Below are 18,667 nucleotides of genomic sequence, written 5' to 3' on the forward strand. Positions count from 1 at the left end.
TGTGACAGAACAGATGATAACTAGCTCTATCATTGACAGGACGCTGGAGAAATATTAACTCTATGTAAAAGCCTTTCAAAAGAAAACCATAAAATGCTTAGAGGTAATTATCTTTCTCCAGAAGTTAATTATTCACTTTTTCTTACTTGGCTTTAACCCCCACCCACCCCCGCCCTTCTAGATTTTGTCCTTTTGCTGGATTAAAACTATAAAATGCCCTGTGAATAGGTTTCTTCCTCTTTTTCTATAGCCAAGCACTGGATAAATACTAATGAAACAAGCACTAGTCAGGAAGCCTTCTTCAAGGAGCTTTACCCATCCAGCATTTTCTGACCTAAAGGAAATATGTTATCCTGGCTCTGCTTGACTTGGAGCCTTGTTGTTTTGGCTCTGGCCCAGGATGAGACCCAGAAGGCTGCAGAGTTTTTAAAGCAATTTGATATCCGTGCAGTTGATCTGTATTATAATGCATCCATCGCTTCATGGAATTATAATACCAACCTGACAGAAGAAAATGCCAAAATAATGGTGCGTACCTATTGATAACTATTTGCTGTTTATTTAAGAAATAAATGGGATTGTAAAAGAGGATATTAAAAATGATCTGGAACGGTGAGTCAAATAAAAGCTAAGTATCATTAAGAAATAGATTAAAATGGCATTTGCTGAACTTAACAGCATCATAAAGCCTACCAGAAGTTTACCTGAATTACAATTGTAGGCTAATTCTAGTCTGACAACAAATGTGGAAAAACAGTGTGTTTGCTAAAAATGAACAACTAAGGCATTAATTACTTCAGAGGGAAGTCTATGATTTTCTAGACCAGATTTTTAAAAACAGATGGAAGGATTTCAATTATAAAGCACTGTTATGCCTTTGTCTGACCCCTCATGGCTGTATTCAGAGGCAATCTAAATATTAGTTTTGACATTTCCCCTAAAATATTTAAGAATTATGCTGTACTAATTTTGTTTTATTCTACTGCTTTCAGTAAAATTTACATGACAGTCCCATTTGTGAGTGGGACATGGTGGCTCAGTGGTTAAGACGCTGAGCTTGTTGATCAGAAAGGTTGGCAGTTTGAATCCCTAGCACTGCGTAATGGAGTGAGCTTCCATTACTTGTCCCAGCTTCTGCCAATCTAGCAGTTGGAAAGCATGTAAAAATGCAACTAGAAAACTAGGGACCACTTTGGTGGGAAGTTAACAGCGTTCCATGCACCTTTGACATTTAGTCAATGCTGGCCACATGCCCACAGAGATGTCTTTGGACAGCACTGGCACTTCGGCTTTGTAACGGAGATGAGCACCGCCCCCTAGAGCCAGAAACTATTGGCACTTATGTACGAGGGGAACCTTTACCCTTACCCATGTGTGATGGATGAGAGATTTTCCTTTGTGCTTTGGGGATATACAGCAGTCGGGGGTGAAGCATCTGTTTTTCTTCTCAGTTTTTCTTCAGTTGGATTCAGTTGGTTTTGCTTTTGCTAAAATATGTTAAGACAAGTTAGGATATTTGAGTGTTCATATGAATTAATTATGCCAGGTAGAAAGAGGGTCATATCATAGAAGAAGCTATTCTATCTAAACTCATAATTGATTCTATTTATTTATAAGTTCATATTCTGGTTGTATTTTTTTTAAAATAAATTTTATTTGAGTTTTCACAAAAATAAAAGAAATACAATTAAAACATCTTTTTTGAAAGCAGCATAATCCCGGGTTACATTTCTTCGTACAGACACAAATTCAGGTTCATGCTCATTTTTATATTCTATTCCATATCTTATTACAATTTTACATTTTCTACATGGCTTCTCCCCTCTTTTAATTTCCTCAATTTTATTGTATTTATTTCATCTCAATTCAAATCATTATATTTTTTTTTCTGTCCTGTTTCAATTGTCTATTATCTTTTCTTATTAAACAAAATTTCTCCTGTAGTTACTGATTGGAGTATGACGCCTTTATATCTTTCCCCTAAAGTTATAACACTCAATATAATACATAACTTCCATTCGGATTCTGCTTGGTACATTCTTAAACTACACACAGTATTCTTAAAAAAAAAGAAAAGAAAAAAAATATAAATGTATATAATTAAAACAACATTCCATTCCCATTCAATTCTATCATTAATATTAATATTCATTACAGTCTTTACATTTTTCACGTTACTTTTCAATTAAATATCATACTTCTATGGGAACAATTATAAACTTTCCATAATCAATTCCCCCCTCTTCACTTATATTTTATAAAACATTGACTAATTAAAATGTTCCCATTCCTTCCTAATTCAATTTTCTCATTTATTTTATTTCATTTACTTTATTCACAAACATTTCACTAAGTTACACTAACCATTCTATCCCCCATTCTAATCATATGTTGTTTCCAATTTTCTAAAGTTATTTCTATTTCAAATATAACAACACAATCTCATGTACCTTTACAAAATCCCCCTTTCAGTTAGATTTTTACCCATTATCTCTAAATAGATCCTGTTTCTTTAAATCTTGCTCCAGACCTTTGTAACTTCTTTTCCTTTCCTTCTTCTCTCTCTTCTTCTCTCTCCCCTTTTTACTCCTTTGTCTCTCTACCTCTATTTCCCTCTTCTGTATTCCCCTTTTCTGTTGCTTTCCAGTATTAGACTTATTTTTCGAATTATTTTTCTTTTTTTTTGGTTGTTTTTTTAAGTCTTAAATTCTCCATCCTCTTTCCCCCCTTTCCTTTTTCTTCCCCACATAGAGTTACTTGTTCATTAAAGATGGCTTCTTCTTTGTCTCAGTCTTCTTGTTTTGCAGTCTTTTCTTGTTGTTTCTCATAGTTCCAAATCTCCATTTCTAGAAATTGAAAAATGAAGCCAAAGGAACCCTTCCCTTCTTGTGCATCTTCTTTGTACTTTTTAAGTTCCATTTTCAATTCATCCAAAAGTAATGCCATTGTAGAAATTTTTAAACAACCACCCGATTGATTTTAGTCATTCAAATATAATAGCCAAAAATCCAAAAGTCACCAAGTAATCCAAATACACACAAGCTGTTTCTTTTTGCTCTTTCTTTTTTTTCCACTTTCTCTTCCTGGGGTTACTATTTAGTTGCAAAGTTTCAGTTAAAATGTATCTTTTAGAAGTCTTATTGAAATTTTACTTTAGATTCTTTTAAAGTCCAGGCAGTCTCCTCCCTCTTCCAGATCCTGCCCTCATTCTTTTTCTCTCCCTTTCTGCTTATAGAAGAAAAAGTTTTTAATGTCCAGAAATCTTTATTGTCCCTTTGGCATTTAATTATATTTTCAGCTTAATTGCCTATTGATGCCAAAGCGGATTTTTCCAATTTCTTATTCTTAATTGTCAATATAAGGAAGGAGAAAGAAGAAAAAAAAAGTCAAACCTTTCCCTTTTCACTTTCTTTCACTGCTTCCGACTCTTCTTTGGGTGCGATGTTATTTCTTGTAAAATTTAAATTCCAGGGTACCTTAGTTATTGCTTTTTCAACTTAGCCTGGTCAGCCAAAACTTTCACTTCTTATCTTCCTTCTGCACTTTCTTTTCCGATTGTGTTCTTCTTTGAGGTAGCCATTTCTGACCACCGCTCCTACCGCCTTCGGGAAAGGGAGTAATGGCCAGCTGAGGAGGAGAGATGTGGCTCTCCTCGACCCTGCTGGCAGTCTCCCCCTTCTTCACCACCTCTATGGGGTGGCTTAGCCCCGAAACCAGCCAGCTCGGGGCGCTCCAGCGGCGAGCCCAGGCAGAAACTGTGCACGATCGCGGATTCCCGTCTGTCGCCGAAGCCCTTCAAACCAGAAATCCCATATTCTGGTTGTATTGATACTAGCTTTCTATAAGTGTAACAAGATTCAAGACATCCACTTTGCCCTATTCTGATTCCCTCCTACTGGTAGAATATAATTTTATTGCTGTGCTCTGCCAGTACTTTTTGAGGACAGCTTACAGATCGAGTGGGAGAGGGAAGTGGAAACACCTCTCAGGGTTACAGTTCAGGCTTATCAAATGAAGGAACAAGGTGGGCAATGCTTCTTAATGCTATAAATTTTTTTCTAATGACTAGCTGGAAGAAAAACAGGTTGTTCATACCTCAAAAATAGTTGTCCAATAAGAAAAGATGAGATTTGCTAACTTGTGCCTTAAATTTTGTACCTTGAGAATTTTATAATATCCATCATAAAATTTAAATTTGAATAAGCAGATTTCCACCCTATTTAAGCTATTTTGTTTTATTTTTATTGGAACTATGATGCTTAACTAGGTGATATGTGTTACACACTTCTTGGTTTTCATTATTCCAATAAAACAGTGGATGGTAGCCCAGATACAGATTGGAATGAATGTATATATCAGAGGTGGTATTCAACTGTTTCGCACCAGTTCTGGAGAACAGGTCGCGGTGATTTGGCGTGGGTCGCTGAACCAATAGTAACTTCTGGCTGGCCACGCCCCCTCAACTGGTCACCCTGTCGCTGTTGTCAATGCTCAGTTGCCCCACCCCCCGCCACCCCCGATGCTCATTTGTTCCGCTCTCCTGCCCACGTGGTGCCTGCGCCCCAACTGAGCAGCCCTGATCTGCCTGCTCACAGGTAAGTCTGTGAGTTGCGCTAGGTCCTCACCCACCACCCGTGACGTTTCCAGGCCTCCCCCCACTGCACAGGAACTTTCTGGGCCTCCCACCACCACCCAGGGCCTTTCCAGGCCTCCCTCCACCACCCAGGACCTTTCCGGGCCTCCTCCACCTTGCGCTCATCCTGGGTCTCCTCCCTTCTGGCCGCCGGCTTGATAGGAGGAGAGGCTGCTGGTTGAAGCAATGGGAACAGCAGTGCCGAGCTCCCGCGGCGGTGAGTGCAAGGGCATAGCTAGAATTCGAAGAAAAGGCTGTGCATCTCTGGCAGAAAGAACCAGAGCTTCTTGCTACAAGAGCAGCCACCGCCCTGCTCACACCTGCTCCTCCAAGCTGCCCAGCATTGACCCGGTTCTTTCTGCCACAGCCGCACATCTTTTATTCCAATTCTAGCTCCAACCAGCAACCTCTGCTTGCATCAAGAAGCCAGTGGCCGGGTGGGAGGAGGCCAAGGTGGGGCACCATTTCTGGGCCAGTCCAGCCGGCCGATGGGTGAAAAGGCAGCCCTCAGGATGATGTGGCGATGGCGGCCCACAGCCGTTCGCTTTCTCTGCTGTGTTGGGGCTGAGAGGGGTGGTGGAGGCGGATGAATGTTCCGGGGCTGCTGCTGTTGTGCCCTGAAAGACAGGCCAGGAACTCCTGGGGCTTCCCATGACCACCACCAAGCCACGCCCACCAAATAAGCCACGCCCACAGAACCGGTAGTAAAAAAATTCAAATCCCACCACTGGTATATATGTAGGGATACTTAATGTTGAGCCTAGCTCCTTGCTTAAAATTAACCCTTTCTTTTTCCTTGCAGGGATTAAAAATTCACCTCCATTGATTCTAATCAAAATAATACACTAGGTGACGAAAGTCAGCAAATATACAGGGCATTCAGAAAGTATTCAAAACCTCTTCACTTTAATCAATTTTGTTATGCAGCAGCCTGATTCTACAGTTGTTGAAATTCATTTTTCTCTCTCATTAATCTACACTCAGTACCCCATAATGACAAAGTGAAAACAGAAGTTTAGAAATTTATTAAAAAGAAAAAACTGAAATATCACATTGGCATAAGTATCCAGACCCATGGCAACAACACGTGGAATTTAGCTCAGGTGCCTCCCATTTCTCTTGATTGTTGCTGACATGTTTCTACAACTTGAATGGAGTCAACCTATGGTAAATTAAATCTTGGGAAGGCTACAATAAAATTTCTGCTGCACTGAAGGTTCCTAAGAGCACAGTGGCCTCCATAATTCTCAAATGGAAGAAGTTTGACGCAACCAGGACTCTTCCAAGAGCTGGTAACCCAGTCAAACTGAACAATCGGGGGAGAAGGTCCTTAGTAAGAGAGGTGACCAAAAACCTGAGGGTCGCTCTAACTGAGCTTCAGAGAGCCTGTGTGGAGATGCAACAGAGTTCTAGAAGGACAACCAACATTGCAGCCCTCCACAGATCTGGGCTTTATGGCAGAGTAGCTACATGGACTCTTCTCCTCAGTGCAAAACACATGAAAGCCCACTTGGAGCTTGTAAAAAAGCATCTGAAGGATGCTCAGACTGTGCGGAACAAGATTGTCTGGTCTGATGAAACCAATATTGAACTGTTTGGCCTCAATTCTAAACATTATGTCTAGAGGAAACCTGGCACTGCTCATCAGCCGCACAATATCCACCCAATAGTGAGGCATGGTGGGGTAGCATCATGCTATGGGGGTGTTTTTCAGCAGCAGGGATTGGGAGACTGGTTAGGGTTTAGGGAAAGCTGAATGGAGCAAAGTGCAAGGAAATCCTCAATGAAAACCTGTTCCACAGCATTCAGGACCTCAGACTGTGCTAAAGGTTCACTTTCCGACATGATGACAATCCTAAACACATATTCAAGACAACACAGGAGTGGCTTAGGGATAACTCTGTGAATGTCCTAGAATGGTCCAGCCAGAGCCCTGACTTGAACTCTATTGAACATCTCTGGAGGGACCTGAAAACGGCTGTCTACCATCCAACCTGACTGAGCTTGAGAGGATTTGCAAGGAAGAATGGTAGAAAATCTCCCAGTCCAGATGTGTAAAGCTTGTTGCATCATATCCAAAAAGGCTTGAGGCTATAATTGCTGCCAAAAGTGCTTCAACAAAGTACTGAGTGAAAGGTCTGAATACTTATGTCAAACTGATATTTCAGTTTTTTTCTGTTTAATAAATTTACAGACATTTCTAAAATTCTGTTTTCAAAAAATGTAGAATCAGGCTGCAGCAGAGGTGGTATTCAGTAGGTTCTGACCAGTTCTGAAGAACCGGTAGCAGAAATTTTGAGTAATTCAGAGAACTGGCAAATACCACCTCTGACTGGAGATTTTACAGTATTTGCATGTGCATGCATAGGGGGGCGCGCATTGCCTTCTGGGTGCTAGCACGCGAGCGCAAGCATGCACATGAGTGCACAAGGTACAGGAGCCCAAAAAGTTTAGCCATCACTGGTATATATTATTCCATGACCAAGCTCCCAAGGGCTACCAAGCTTGAATCCACTACTGATTTCTACCTACACATTCTTTTTCAGACACCTCATTTTGGAAAATGTTTTTTTTTTTAATTGCTGCTGTTGAAGTCAATCAAAAACTCTTGCAAGTTATTTACAAGTATATCCCAATCTACTAATTTAGGCAGTTGACAACAATCTGTCACCATCATCATCACTATCATCATGCCTCTAACAACAAATTGCAAGAACAGAATGATAATACCATAACCCAGAAACCATAGGACTTATGACACAAGCTACACCTATATTAAATTCAACTAACATTGTGGCCCAGCGTCTTCAGGAAGAACCAGGTCTTTAATACATTTTGGTCCTCTAGTTCTCATGGGGAAGCTCTTCTATTGAGCAGGGAAGACGTATGGTCACCAGAAGAGATTGTTTTATAGAAAATCAGATGGCACCTTGTAGTGCCTTCTTCTGACTAATAGATTTTAGCCTTAAAATTTGTTCCAATTTAACAAATTAAAAACTGCAGCTCATTACATTTTATAACATTAATTTATTGCTATCAGGAAGTAACACAGCTTCCTTCCTGTATTATTTGATAGAGGGGATCTAGAGTACTTGCACCTTGTTGGATCTGGTGAGAGTGGCTGAATCTCTCAAGGAGAGGCAACCATTCCAGACAAGTGGCTGTCCAATCTCTTCTTAAAAGCTTCCAGTGATGGAGAGCCCACAACTTCTGAAGGCAAGCCATTCCACTGGTTAATTGCTAGGAAATTTATCCTTAGTTCTACATTGCTTCCCTCCTTGATTATTTCCCCTTCACTTTGCTTTCTAGTGCTTTGGAAAAATAGATTGACCCCTCATCTTTGTAGCAGCCCCTCAAATATTAGAACACTGTTATCATGTCACTCCTAATTCTTCTTTTCACTAGACTAGACAAACCCAATTCCTGCAACTATTCTTTATATGTTTTAGCCTTCAACCCCAATCATCTTTGTAGCTCTTTTCTGCACTCTTTCCAGAGTCTCTGCAATATTTTTTAATAATATGGTGACCAAAACTGGATGTAGCATTCTAAATGTGGTCTTACTAAGGCTTTATAAAGGTACTAATACTTCACACGATCTTGATTTTATCCCTCTGTTAATGCAACCTAGGATTGTATTGGCTTTATTGGCTGCTGCTGCACACTGCTGGCTTATATTTAAGTGATTGTCCACTAGGACTCCAAGATCCCTCTCAGAGTTTCTACTATTGAGTCAGGTTTCACCTAATATGTACATGTACACAGTGGTGGGATTCCAAATGTTTACCTACTAGTTCTATGAGAGTGCATAGAAAATCAATGGATAAATTTTAACATGTAAATGCAGGTGGAAAGCTGTTGTGGCCTATTTTGAGGAACGAGTGTTTGTGAAAAGAGTTAAACATGGCTCAATATAATAGTATAGTGCTGTCATGGCGAACCTATGGCACGCATGCCACAGGTGGCATGCAGAGCCCTCTCTGTGGGTATGCGAGCAGTTGGCCCAACTCACTATTTGTACCTGGTGTGGCTGTCCTTTATTTCCTACTTTTTCAACCTCAGCTGCTTTGTGCGGCACATCTGAGGTTGAAAAAGCAGGAAAGAAGAGGACTTTCAAATGCTGCACACCCGCGCGTAGCGCTTGTCAGCTGTCCGGGTGGCACAGCTGATGATTTCTTGCAAACGCTGTGCACGTGTGCACATCGCTCATCAGGCCTGGCCGCGCATGCAGCACATGGCCGCACGCAAAACACGCACTCACCAAACTGGTTGTAACACCGGTTGGATCCCACCCCTGCGTGTTGATACTTCACAATAAATAAGTGGGTTTTGGATTGCAGTTTGGGCACTCAGTGCCGAAAAGGTTCGCCATCACTGGTATAGTGTATCTGCCCATAGTATTATATGGAAATTAGAGTTGTATTTGTCAAGATAAGTATAAAAGAGAATTTTATATGGTCAGAGTGGGGTAATTAAATGTGTATTCTAAAATAAAAAGAGAGAGTTAAAAAATAAATGGGTGATGAATGATAGTAGGCTGAATACAAAAGTGTGTTGCTGGTATGAAAGAAATCAAATTGAATGAAACTTAAATTGTAAAAATAGATCTATAAAGGAAGTGCGAATGGGTCATGATGAAAAGGAAGACCAAGATGGCCTTGGTTGGAAGGAGGTGGTAAGTTCCTCAAAAGAAGAAAGACAATATATAAAGTGACATATGGACATAATGTAAGCAAGAATGCTTTGCAAGGATAGAAGGTATGAAGAAATGCAGTATAGAAAATTGTGTGGTTATGCACCATTGTACAGCTGTACAGTATTTCATTTTCTTATAGCAACAGCACTTAGACTTATATAGTGCTTCATAGTGCTTTACAGCTCTCTCTAAGCAGTTTACAGTATCAGCATATTGCCCCAACAATCTGGGACCTCATTTTACCTACCTCAGAAGGATGGAATAGGCTGAGTCAACCTTGAGCCCCATCAGGATTGAACTGCTGCCAGTTGGCAGAATTAGCTTGCAATAATGCATTCTAACCACTACACCACCATGGCTCTTATACTTTTGAGCTCTTTAATTATTATTTCATAGTCCCTTAAGATTGCTTACCCTGAAAGGGAATAACTTGCTTGTTTGCTTATTTATTCATATACCTTTTTTAGCTGCCCATCACAACAAATGATTATGGGCAGGATATATAAAACATGAAAACAAATTAAAAACAATTAAAATAATATAAAAACATATGTCAGTGTTCCGACAGTTACCCCCATTTAAATCATGAGTCCCTAGAACTTTCCAGAACTTAAAGAAAATTTATTAGGAGTAAACATGTCGGCACTGCCTGGGTGTAGCCGATTCTAAGACACATCATTCATTGTCACCCTTGACCCTGATTTTCCCCCACCCCTGAGTGTATCACAATTCATATTCTCCAATGGGACACATCCATAGCCAAGAGTCATCAATCATTCTCTCCAGTTAGAATTTTGCGTGGCAGAAACTTCGGTCACCTAGAAACTATCTCTGAAAACATTTATGGAATGCAAGCTGCCCACTGCTTTCCCCTCCCTTTCTGTTGGAAACTCTAAAAAGATCATAGGAATATTTTATGAGTTGACAACATATGTGTGATTGCTGAGTATAACTATAGTCCTATATGGTAATAGAGCCAAGAAACAGGGCCTTTGATGCGTTTAGGGCCCTAGTCCCGGGAACACAACCAAGTCTTCCCGGCCTTACAAAAGGCCAGCGGAATCCAGGTCATCTTGATCTCTGAAAGAAGGGCCAGGGCTACAGCAGAGGAGGCCCATCTCCTGATCCCTGCCATTCCTTAACTAACAGGATCCGGAGCATGTTCAACCTGCCTACTGAATTGGATGGGTAGAATAAGTATGCATTTATGTACTTCAAACAGACCTAGCATCCGATTATGACTAGGAGAGAGAGAAGTTTCATTCATCTTAGTGTTTTCCTTTAAAAAGAAATCAGACTTACTTTTGAAAAGTGATTGGAGATCTTACCATTTCTTTTCCATTTCTGTAGTGTTTTTCTAGATGCTCTCTAGTATTTAGTTGGTTGTATAGGAAGTACGACAGAAGCATGGACTGAATACGACTTTTGTTGGAAAAATGAAAAAAAAATGTCATACACCTTGTACATTTAAAAAAAAAAACAAGCAAGTTCCTTCCATTAGTATCAGCAGATTTATGCAAATGTTTTTAAATTGCAGTCTAGACATACAACTAATAGGACAGAAATGTTCTCTGCAAAACTGGCCATGAAAAAAATTTGCATCAACTTTTAAATCCTTAATATGTTGCATGTAATTAAAAAGAGACAAGTGGGGAAAAAGTTCTGAATCCTCAGTTCAGTTGTGAATGAGCTTGATAGAAAAACTCAAAATTCTAATAATTTTTTTTCAGCATGAAAAAGACAGCATATTCTCAAAATTTTATGATGAAGCCTCCAGGAATGCTAGCATGTTCAATGTGAATCAGATTGCTAATGAAACCATCAAGCTCCAGATTCGTTTGCTCCAGAATGGACCAACAGATTCATCTACAAAAGACCAAGTATGTTGCCAAATATCATAGATCACTTCTATGCTAAATTCAACCCAGATGTTATGTACCAAAGGATTTCTGTTCTTCAGTCATTCCGGTGAGGCATATATAGTAGTAGTAATAATATCAGCAGCAACATCACCCCACATTAATCCATGCAGGATGAAAGCCTCTTCTTGAACATTATGGACAATAATCTACAACACTATGGAGTGTGGGTTGGTACACAGATGTTCAGTCCAGTGGTGGGATTCAACTAATTTAACAACCGCTTCTCTGCCCTAATGACCAGCTGGGTAGGTGTGGCTGGGTGGTATTGTGACTGGGTAAGTGTGGCCAATTCGATGTCATTCATGTTGAGGAACGCTTTGTCTTGCCTCTTCCCTGCCCCAGCCACTCCTCACTCAGCACTGTTAGGGCTCTTCCCACTTGGCCAGTGGCCCAGAGGCCAAGCACTCCCACACTCCACCCTGATCGGGTGGGCGGGTGATCAAGGGCCATCTGGCAGAAGGGCGAAGAGGGCAATGCAGCCTCACAGTCTCTTGCCGCCCACTGCCCACTGGCAGCCAATGGGGCAAGATGCGGACTGGGGAGAGGGCTGAACGGCAGCGGCTCAGCCCTGGATCGCCTTCCTCTCTGCCACCACCATGGCAGGAAGGAAAGGGTAGGTGGAGATCAGAGGTCATGGCCAGCTGGGGAAGCCAAACAGCTGCCCAGAACTGCTGGTGGGGGTGGGCGAGGTGGGGGCAGTGGGGCACGCCTGGCTTTGACATTCCCAGCCCTTTGTAAATCTGCCCAAAAGAGGGAGAGGGGAAGCCCCGCATCTGGCCTCTTTGTTGGACATGGAGTCCTCGCCAATTGGCCTTGCCCACCAGCCTCACTGGGGCTGGGAGCGATTGTCCCTTCACGCACAGTCTCCGGAAAACTACCCAGGAGCACCCAGAAGGCTCAGACTAGGATGGTTGGCTCGTGAGGCAGCGGCTGCAGCAGCAGCAGACAGGTCTGGGATCACCACTCAGGGGATTCAGCTGGGCCTGGATCTCGATGCGCTCAGGCTTTTCCCTGCTCCAGCCTCCCGACCATCTGCTTGAACCCGGAGGCGAGAGAAGTGGAGAGGGCCAGATATTTGCCTCGATTTGTCTGGCTGTTGGGGGAAGGAATGGATGGCAGCCTGGGAAGGAGGTAGTTAGGGGTAGCCAGGTTATGCTGCCCGCATTGCCCCTGTGCCAGTAGCCCTCCCTGCTGATCGGCCCATCTGTTGACATGGACCTTTGGCCAAGTGGGGCAAGCCTGGAGCAGATATCCCTCCCCAACTATCGGCCTTACCTTCATGGGTATCCAGGGTGAGCAGAGCAGTGTGAGGCCTGTGGACTAAAAGGCAGACAAGGACTGCAAGGCTGCACTGCCTGCATTGCCCCTCTGTCAGCTGTCCCGCCCCTTCCCGCCCATTGCCCTGCACCCTTCAGACAAGCATGGCAGGCCCAGAGCTGATCTCCTTCCTCTGCCATTGGCCTTACCTTCCAGCCCCTGGGGCTCACACCACGCTGCTCACTGCAGCTGCCCACGAACATAGGGCCGACAGTAGAGTAGGGAGACCCTCTCTGGCTAAAAGTCAGGTGCACACTTGGCTAAAAGTCAGGTGCTGGTGGGTGGTGGATGGATGGGTGGGGAGGCCAGCTGGCACAGGGGTGATGTGGGCGGCCCAGCCTTGCGGTCCCTGTTGCGAACTGGTTCGAACTGGCTGAATCCCACCACTTATCTGTCTGTATCTGTCTGATTCTGCTAATTCTTGAATAAAAGAAGTACTGTTTTATGCCTCTTTCAAACAACACTTCTCATTTAAATTACAGCTGGATACTGTTTTGCGTAAAATGAGTACCTTATATAGTACTGGGACTGTGTGCAAGCAAGATGATCCTTTTAATTGTTTGCCTTTAGAACCAGGTAAGATCTATAAGCAAGTATTTTGTGTCAGGTTATCTGAGAGACCTTCTCTCTGATCACATCAGCCTACCTCATCAGGTCTGGCAGACCAGGGGATTATATCTGGTGGGTACTAGGAGGTGAGCCTCATCTGTCATGGGGTCTACCATGTGGAAACTTCTCCTGGAAGTGAAATTAGCTGCATCCCTCTTAACATTCCACAAATACCTCAAGACACTGTTGTCAAGTCCAGGGATCTCTGGGCTCCCTAGTCCCAGAGATCCCTGGACCTGATTTTGCAATGGCTCCCTTACTGTAGTTAATATCATTACCTCCTGTTTTGTTTGCTTTTTTATAGTTAAAATTTAATTGTGACAGTTTATGTATTTATTTTAATTTATTGATAAATGCTGCCCAAAGTAACTTTCACATCAGATGAGAAGCTACATACATATGGTAAATACATAAATCTTCCACAATCTTCAGCTTGTTCATTAATTGTTAAGTGTTAAAACAGAAAAAAATGGGTTTGTTTGGATATTTTTGTTTATTTTAGCCCCTGTTTCTTACACCCCCAATATATTAATCTCATTTAGATAGCTGGATTTTTCAAAGTGTGCAGAAAGAATAAGAAGTGGCAAACAAAACAAATTAAATGTAGGAAATTTAAGATAAAATAGAAAAATAAAGGAAACCTAAGAGGTCTTTCCCTCAGTGTATTTATTTAATCAGAACTCATGCATACAGGAAGAGATTATCAACTGTATCTTGTATATTCAGTTTTGAGTCAAATACAGGGAAAGGAACTGTACATTTCATCAATGATCTATCTGAACACAGCATTGTACATATTAGAAGCATGAAAACATCATTTGAGGTTCCTTTTTCTGAAGTATTTGTACAATTGGGATTTCACCACTAATACTATGTGCAAAGCCACATTTTAAATCATGCTGTGGATGATTGTTGGGAAGGCTGAAAAATGCTCATACTAGAATTAAGGAAAAGAGGATGGGGTATGATTATAAGACAAAGAGGATCTAATGCAGAGCCCAACTTGGTGACATGGGTGGCTCCAACCTGGTGACATGGTCAAACTGCCAGAGATCCTTGCTTTTCAGTTGCTACTAGTAAATGTTAGATTTGTATGAAATAAGACAGCATCCATTTATAATATGCTGGTGAACAAATGTGCAGACCTGGAAAGTTTTAGTGGGACCTGGTTAGGCTAATTGCAGGTCTGTCCTCTCAGATTTCAGGGCCAGGATCAGGTGTTAACACCAAAGTTTAGGAAGTGGGTAACTGGTAATTCTTGAGATTCTAGAAATTGTGAGAAACCCTGCTCCAAGAGGTTGGTTTTGGGGGAGGAGGAGGAAACTGGACTGTATAGATAAATTCAGATTGTTCCTTCTATACAGTCTTCTTAGCTGTAGTGGCTGTCGTGGCTCATCACGAAATCTTGGATGCATCTCAGACTGGGATAGGAGTTCCTGAAACCTTAAGTGACTTCAACATCCATGTCCCAGGGGAGAGTTTAGTGCAGCTTGTAAATTCATAACCATGAAGTGATTACAGCCCAAAGATACATTGATGAGCATGCACTAGATCTGGTCTTGACTTCAGAGCAGATGAGATATGATATGGAAGTGACTAGTAGCTCTGTTTAGTATTATCTGGACACTAATGGGGAAAAAATAGGCAAAATGCAGCATCTGGAGATGTTGGGTAAGTATGTATGTAAAATTGCCTGTATTAATGATGAGTTAGATGTCAATTGAATAAAGTCTACAGAATGTCCAAAGTAAGATGATCTATAAAATGATCTGATATTCTTTTGAGCTTGCATGGACTAAAGATGTTATATCAGGCATGTCCTTGGATGAACCCCGTCCATCTGATTCAGACCTCCCAAACAGGCCTGTTTAGAATCCCTTCTCCATCCAAACTTCATAAGAGTCAGATAGTAGGAATTTTCTGTGCCAGTCCCCGTTTTATAAAATATGTTACCCTGGTAGGTCAAATGGCACCTTTCCTTCTTGTATTCAGAAAGATCATGAAAACCTTCTTTTTAATGAGCTTTCAGCTACAAATGATTGACACACAAATGTGCCTCTATTTGTGTTCATCTAGTTTTTTTTATTTCTAATTGATTTTTTGGGGGTATTATTTCTGGTTTATTTCACTTGGTTGTATGTCACCCCCAACCCAAAGCATAAGACTGGTGTTGTTAATGAGGAAGCAAACGAACAAATAAATAATGGGAACTAACCTGATTTTATGGTGACAGGTTTGGATCACATAATGGCAAACAACTGGAATTACTCAGAGAGGTTGTGGGCCTGGGAAAGCTGGAGAGCTGATGTTGGCAAGAAGATGAGGCCTTTATATGAAACTTATGTTGAACTGAAAAATAAATATGCAAGACTGAGGGGTAAGTTACAATACCCAAAATTACCAGCATGAATATGTTTTTCTCCTCTTCAAGATGATATTTTTGAGTCTTTTGTATATTATAAAGCTATTTTTTTCATGAGAGGTACTTCTTTAATATTCATGGCTGATTGGGCAAAAAGCTGCTAAAGTGGAATATTATGAAATTTTCTTAAAACCAGCACCCTCAATTTATTTTGTACCACAATCCTCATTGTCCACAGTCAGCATTATTGTGGAGAAGGATTCAGGAATATTAATTCATTGAAGTAGCATAATCTCTGCACTAATAATCAATATAGGCGTACCCTGTTTGGGGAAAATTGGTCAATGAATATCTTACAATCCACCTTATGGTGTTAAGAGAAAGAGGAAAAAGGGAATTGTTGTTTGCATTAATAATCCATAGCTGATTTGTATATCAAGCTTATAATTTAATAAAAAACTTTCAAAAATTGAAAAGTGACAATAGCACTATAACTAGTGGAGTGCCCTAGAAGCAGGGAAATTCAACCTCTAGCCTATAGAGCTATGGAAGTTCACTGATTGACTTTATCCCAATCACTCTCAGTGTGAGCCACCTCATAGGGCCGTGATGGGGAACCTATGGTACGCATGCCGGAAGTGACACACAGAGCCACTTCTGCCAGCACGCGAGAGGTTGCCCAGAAGAGTCCCACTGCATATGCACGCATGCCCCCCCCGACAGCCAGCTGATTGTCAGGTACCTGCCGCGCATGCGCGGGGGAGACGCATGCATGGGAGGAGTGCACGCATATGCAGAGGCATGCGGCGTGCGGGGGATTGTGTGTGCATGCGGTTCAGGGTGTCACATGCGCATGCTTAGAGGCATGTGGTGCACATGCAGGGGGGTCATACGCACATGCGCAGGAGGGCGGGGAAAGTCACACACGCATGGCATCATGGGTGCAAGCACGTGAGTGCACCTTTGGCATGCAATGTGGAAAAGGTTAGCCATCACTGTCATAGGTCTATTTTTGAGGAACAAAATAAAAGGAAGCACTTTCTACACCACTGAAGCTCCTGTAGAAAAGGGAGTATAAACATAAATAAATAAAATGCTAAAGCATTGGTTTTCAAACTTAAGAGAAAAAAAAAACAATAGAAAAAGGAAGAAAAACAACAAAATATGTACATAAGACTTTTCATGCATGTATACAAGAATTTAAATAAATGAATCACATTTCAATATAATAGCTCATGCATAATCTACATCTCTGAAAAACCTGTTCATAAATTACAAGTAATATTAGATAGCCAAAGCACTTAAAAACGGGGTAAAATTATACATCTTCCTAATACTGAAGAACAGTTGTTCTCTTTCCTTTCAACAAGGTCATTTGTTGTCCACTCATCAGTTCTATGTAATACCATTCAAAAATAATACGGAAATCCACAAATATTAAATCTCAAAGTCAAATTAATATGTGTAAATATTATTTTTGTATTTGCACAGTGAAGTTACATGCAAAATACCTAAAGAATAGAGTTTTACACATTTTGTTATTCTGACAAATTCATAGTTTGCCTTTCCGTTTACTGCAATTGTCTCTAGAAGTTGCAGTCTATTCAGCATCCCAAGGATTCAGAACATTCCCTTCTGGGGTTGATAGAGAAGATGGAAATCTTTCTTCTTTTTGTAGCTTGTTGAATTTGTATTGTACATGATGAAATGCTTCTAATCTAAGATAATGGTATTAACCATCCACCATTACTCTCTTATTCGTCAATCTGATGTATAACATTAACTATGAATTATTAATTGTAATAAAGCTTCATTCTCTATATTTCTTCCCTCCTGAGCATAATACTATAAAATGAGATGGTAAAATAATCATTATCAATCTGCCCAACCAGGATGCATTCCAGCTGTGTGGATTTAAACTCCTAGAATTGTCAGCATTGGCCATAGTGGCTAGAGAATTTTAGGAGTTGATGTCTAAACAGCATCCAGGTTAAAGTAGAGTATTTGTTATGACATTAACCTTTCCCTTTCAGATGTGCTGGGCTACAATTTCTACAAAAGCCAGTTACCATTATTCATCAGAGGATTTTAGCATGACTAATATTAATTTTAAAATCATTGTTCTAGAATCTGTTGAGATGTACTTTAATGTCATGATGAGTGACATGTTTGTTTTTCAGGCTATGATGACTATGGAGATTATTGGAGAGCAAATTATGAAGTAGATCTTCCAGGGAAGTTTCAATATCAACGTGCACAGCTGATTACTGATGTGGAAAACACATTTAAGCAAGTAAGATTTAGTTTCAAATGTTTTGCTTTACTGCGCCAAGGCAAAACTATTTTTGTGCAATACACAAAAGTGCTCAGATGGGTGTGATGAATAAATAAGTACCTGTAATTGATAGATAAATTCACCAGTTCTTGAGCTAGGAAAACAGCATACAAGCATAAAATTTGTTGTGATTGTCACAATGGTAACAATTGGCTACTGGTGCAGTCCTTATTTACAATGTCCATAATACATTAGAGTGTAGCTTTATTTGGCTTTGATTGAATCACCCTGCATAACATCTTACCAGCCAGCAACAAAACATCTACTTATCACTCTCTTTAGCATGTGCTGGAATAAGAAAATGAGACAACTTGACAGACTACCCTGAAACGACATTTTAACATTGGTGCCACCATTGGGGAAAAATCTATTATCACCATCTTTGTAGATTGTAGATATACCAGAGGTTTTTTAAAAACAGTATATATTTCTCATGGTTTTATGAACAGTATAATAGAATTTGCAACTGGTGATACCAATAGGAGTAATGATACTAGAAGAATTTACTTCAAAGAGGGACAAGTTCATCTACTTAAAGTTTGCGAGCCAGTCACCATATTTCCCAATAAGAAACATCTTTATTTATTTAGGAGCAAAATATTTTTTCAAAATTGCCAGAATGGGAGAATTAGAATAGAGTAGAGTTGAGTAGAGTAGAGTAGAGTAGAACAGAATAGAACAAAAGATATTTTGAATGAAAAGGGTGAGCTCAAAACTAAGCAAGAATTAAATGAGCAAGGGATTGATATGGTTTGGTATTCATATATGTAAATACAGTCTAAATATGAAAAAT

At 40.6% G+C, this 18,667-nt stretch overlaps 1 protein-coding gene across 1 annotated transcript in view; it reads left to right on the plus strand.

The window, feature by feature from the left end:
- Window positions 1-330: 330 nt before the first annotated feature.
- The window catches only part of ACE2 (angiotensin converting enzyme 2), a 35,916-nt gene continuing 17,579 nt past the window's right edge, over window positions 331-18,667 (plus strand). The window contains exons 1-5 of the mRNA XM_026674969.2: window positions 331-528; window positions 11,060-11,209; window positions 13,051-13,144; window positions 15,411-15,554; window positions 17,720-17,832. Coding sequence (XP_026530754.2) covers window positions 346-528; window positions 11,060-11,209; window positions 13,051-13,144; window positions 15,411-15,554; window positions 17,720-17,832 — 684 coding nt within the window. The 5' untranslated portion in view covers window positions 331-345. The remainder of the gene's footprint in view (window positions 529-11,059; window positions 11,210-13,050; window positions 13,145-15,410; window positions 15,555-17,719; window positions 17,833-18,667) is intronic.

The sequence above is a fragment of the Notechis scutatus genome, chromosome 5 (assembly GCF_049901735.1).
Source record: "Notechis scutatus isolate UNSWTSFEM ecotype Mainland chromosome 5, rNotScu1.2, whole genome shotgun sequence".
Classification (NCBI taxonomy): Eukaryota; Metazoa; Chordata; class Lepidosauria; order Squamata; family Elapidae; genus Notechis; species Notechis scutatus.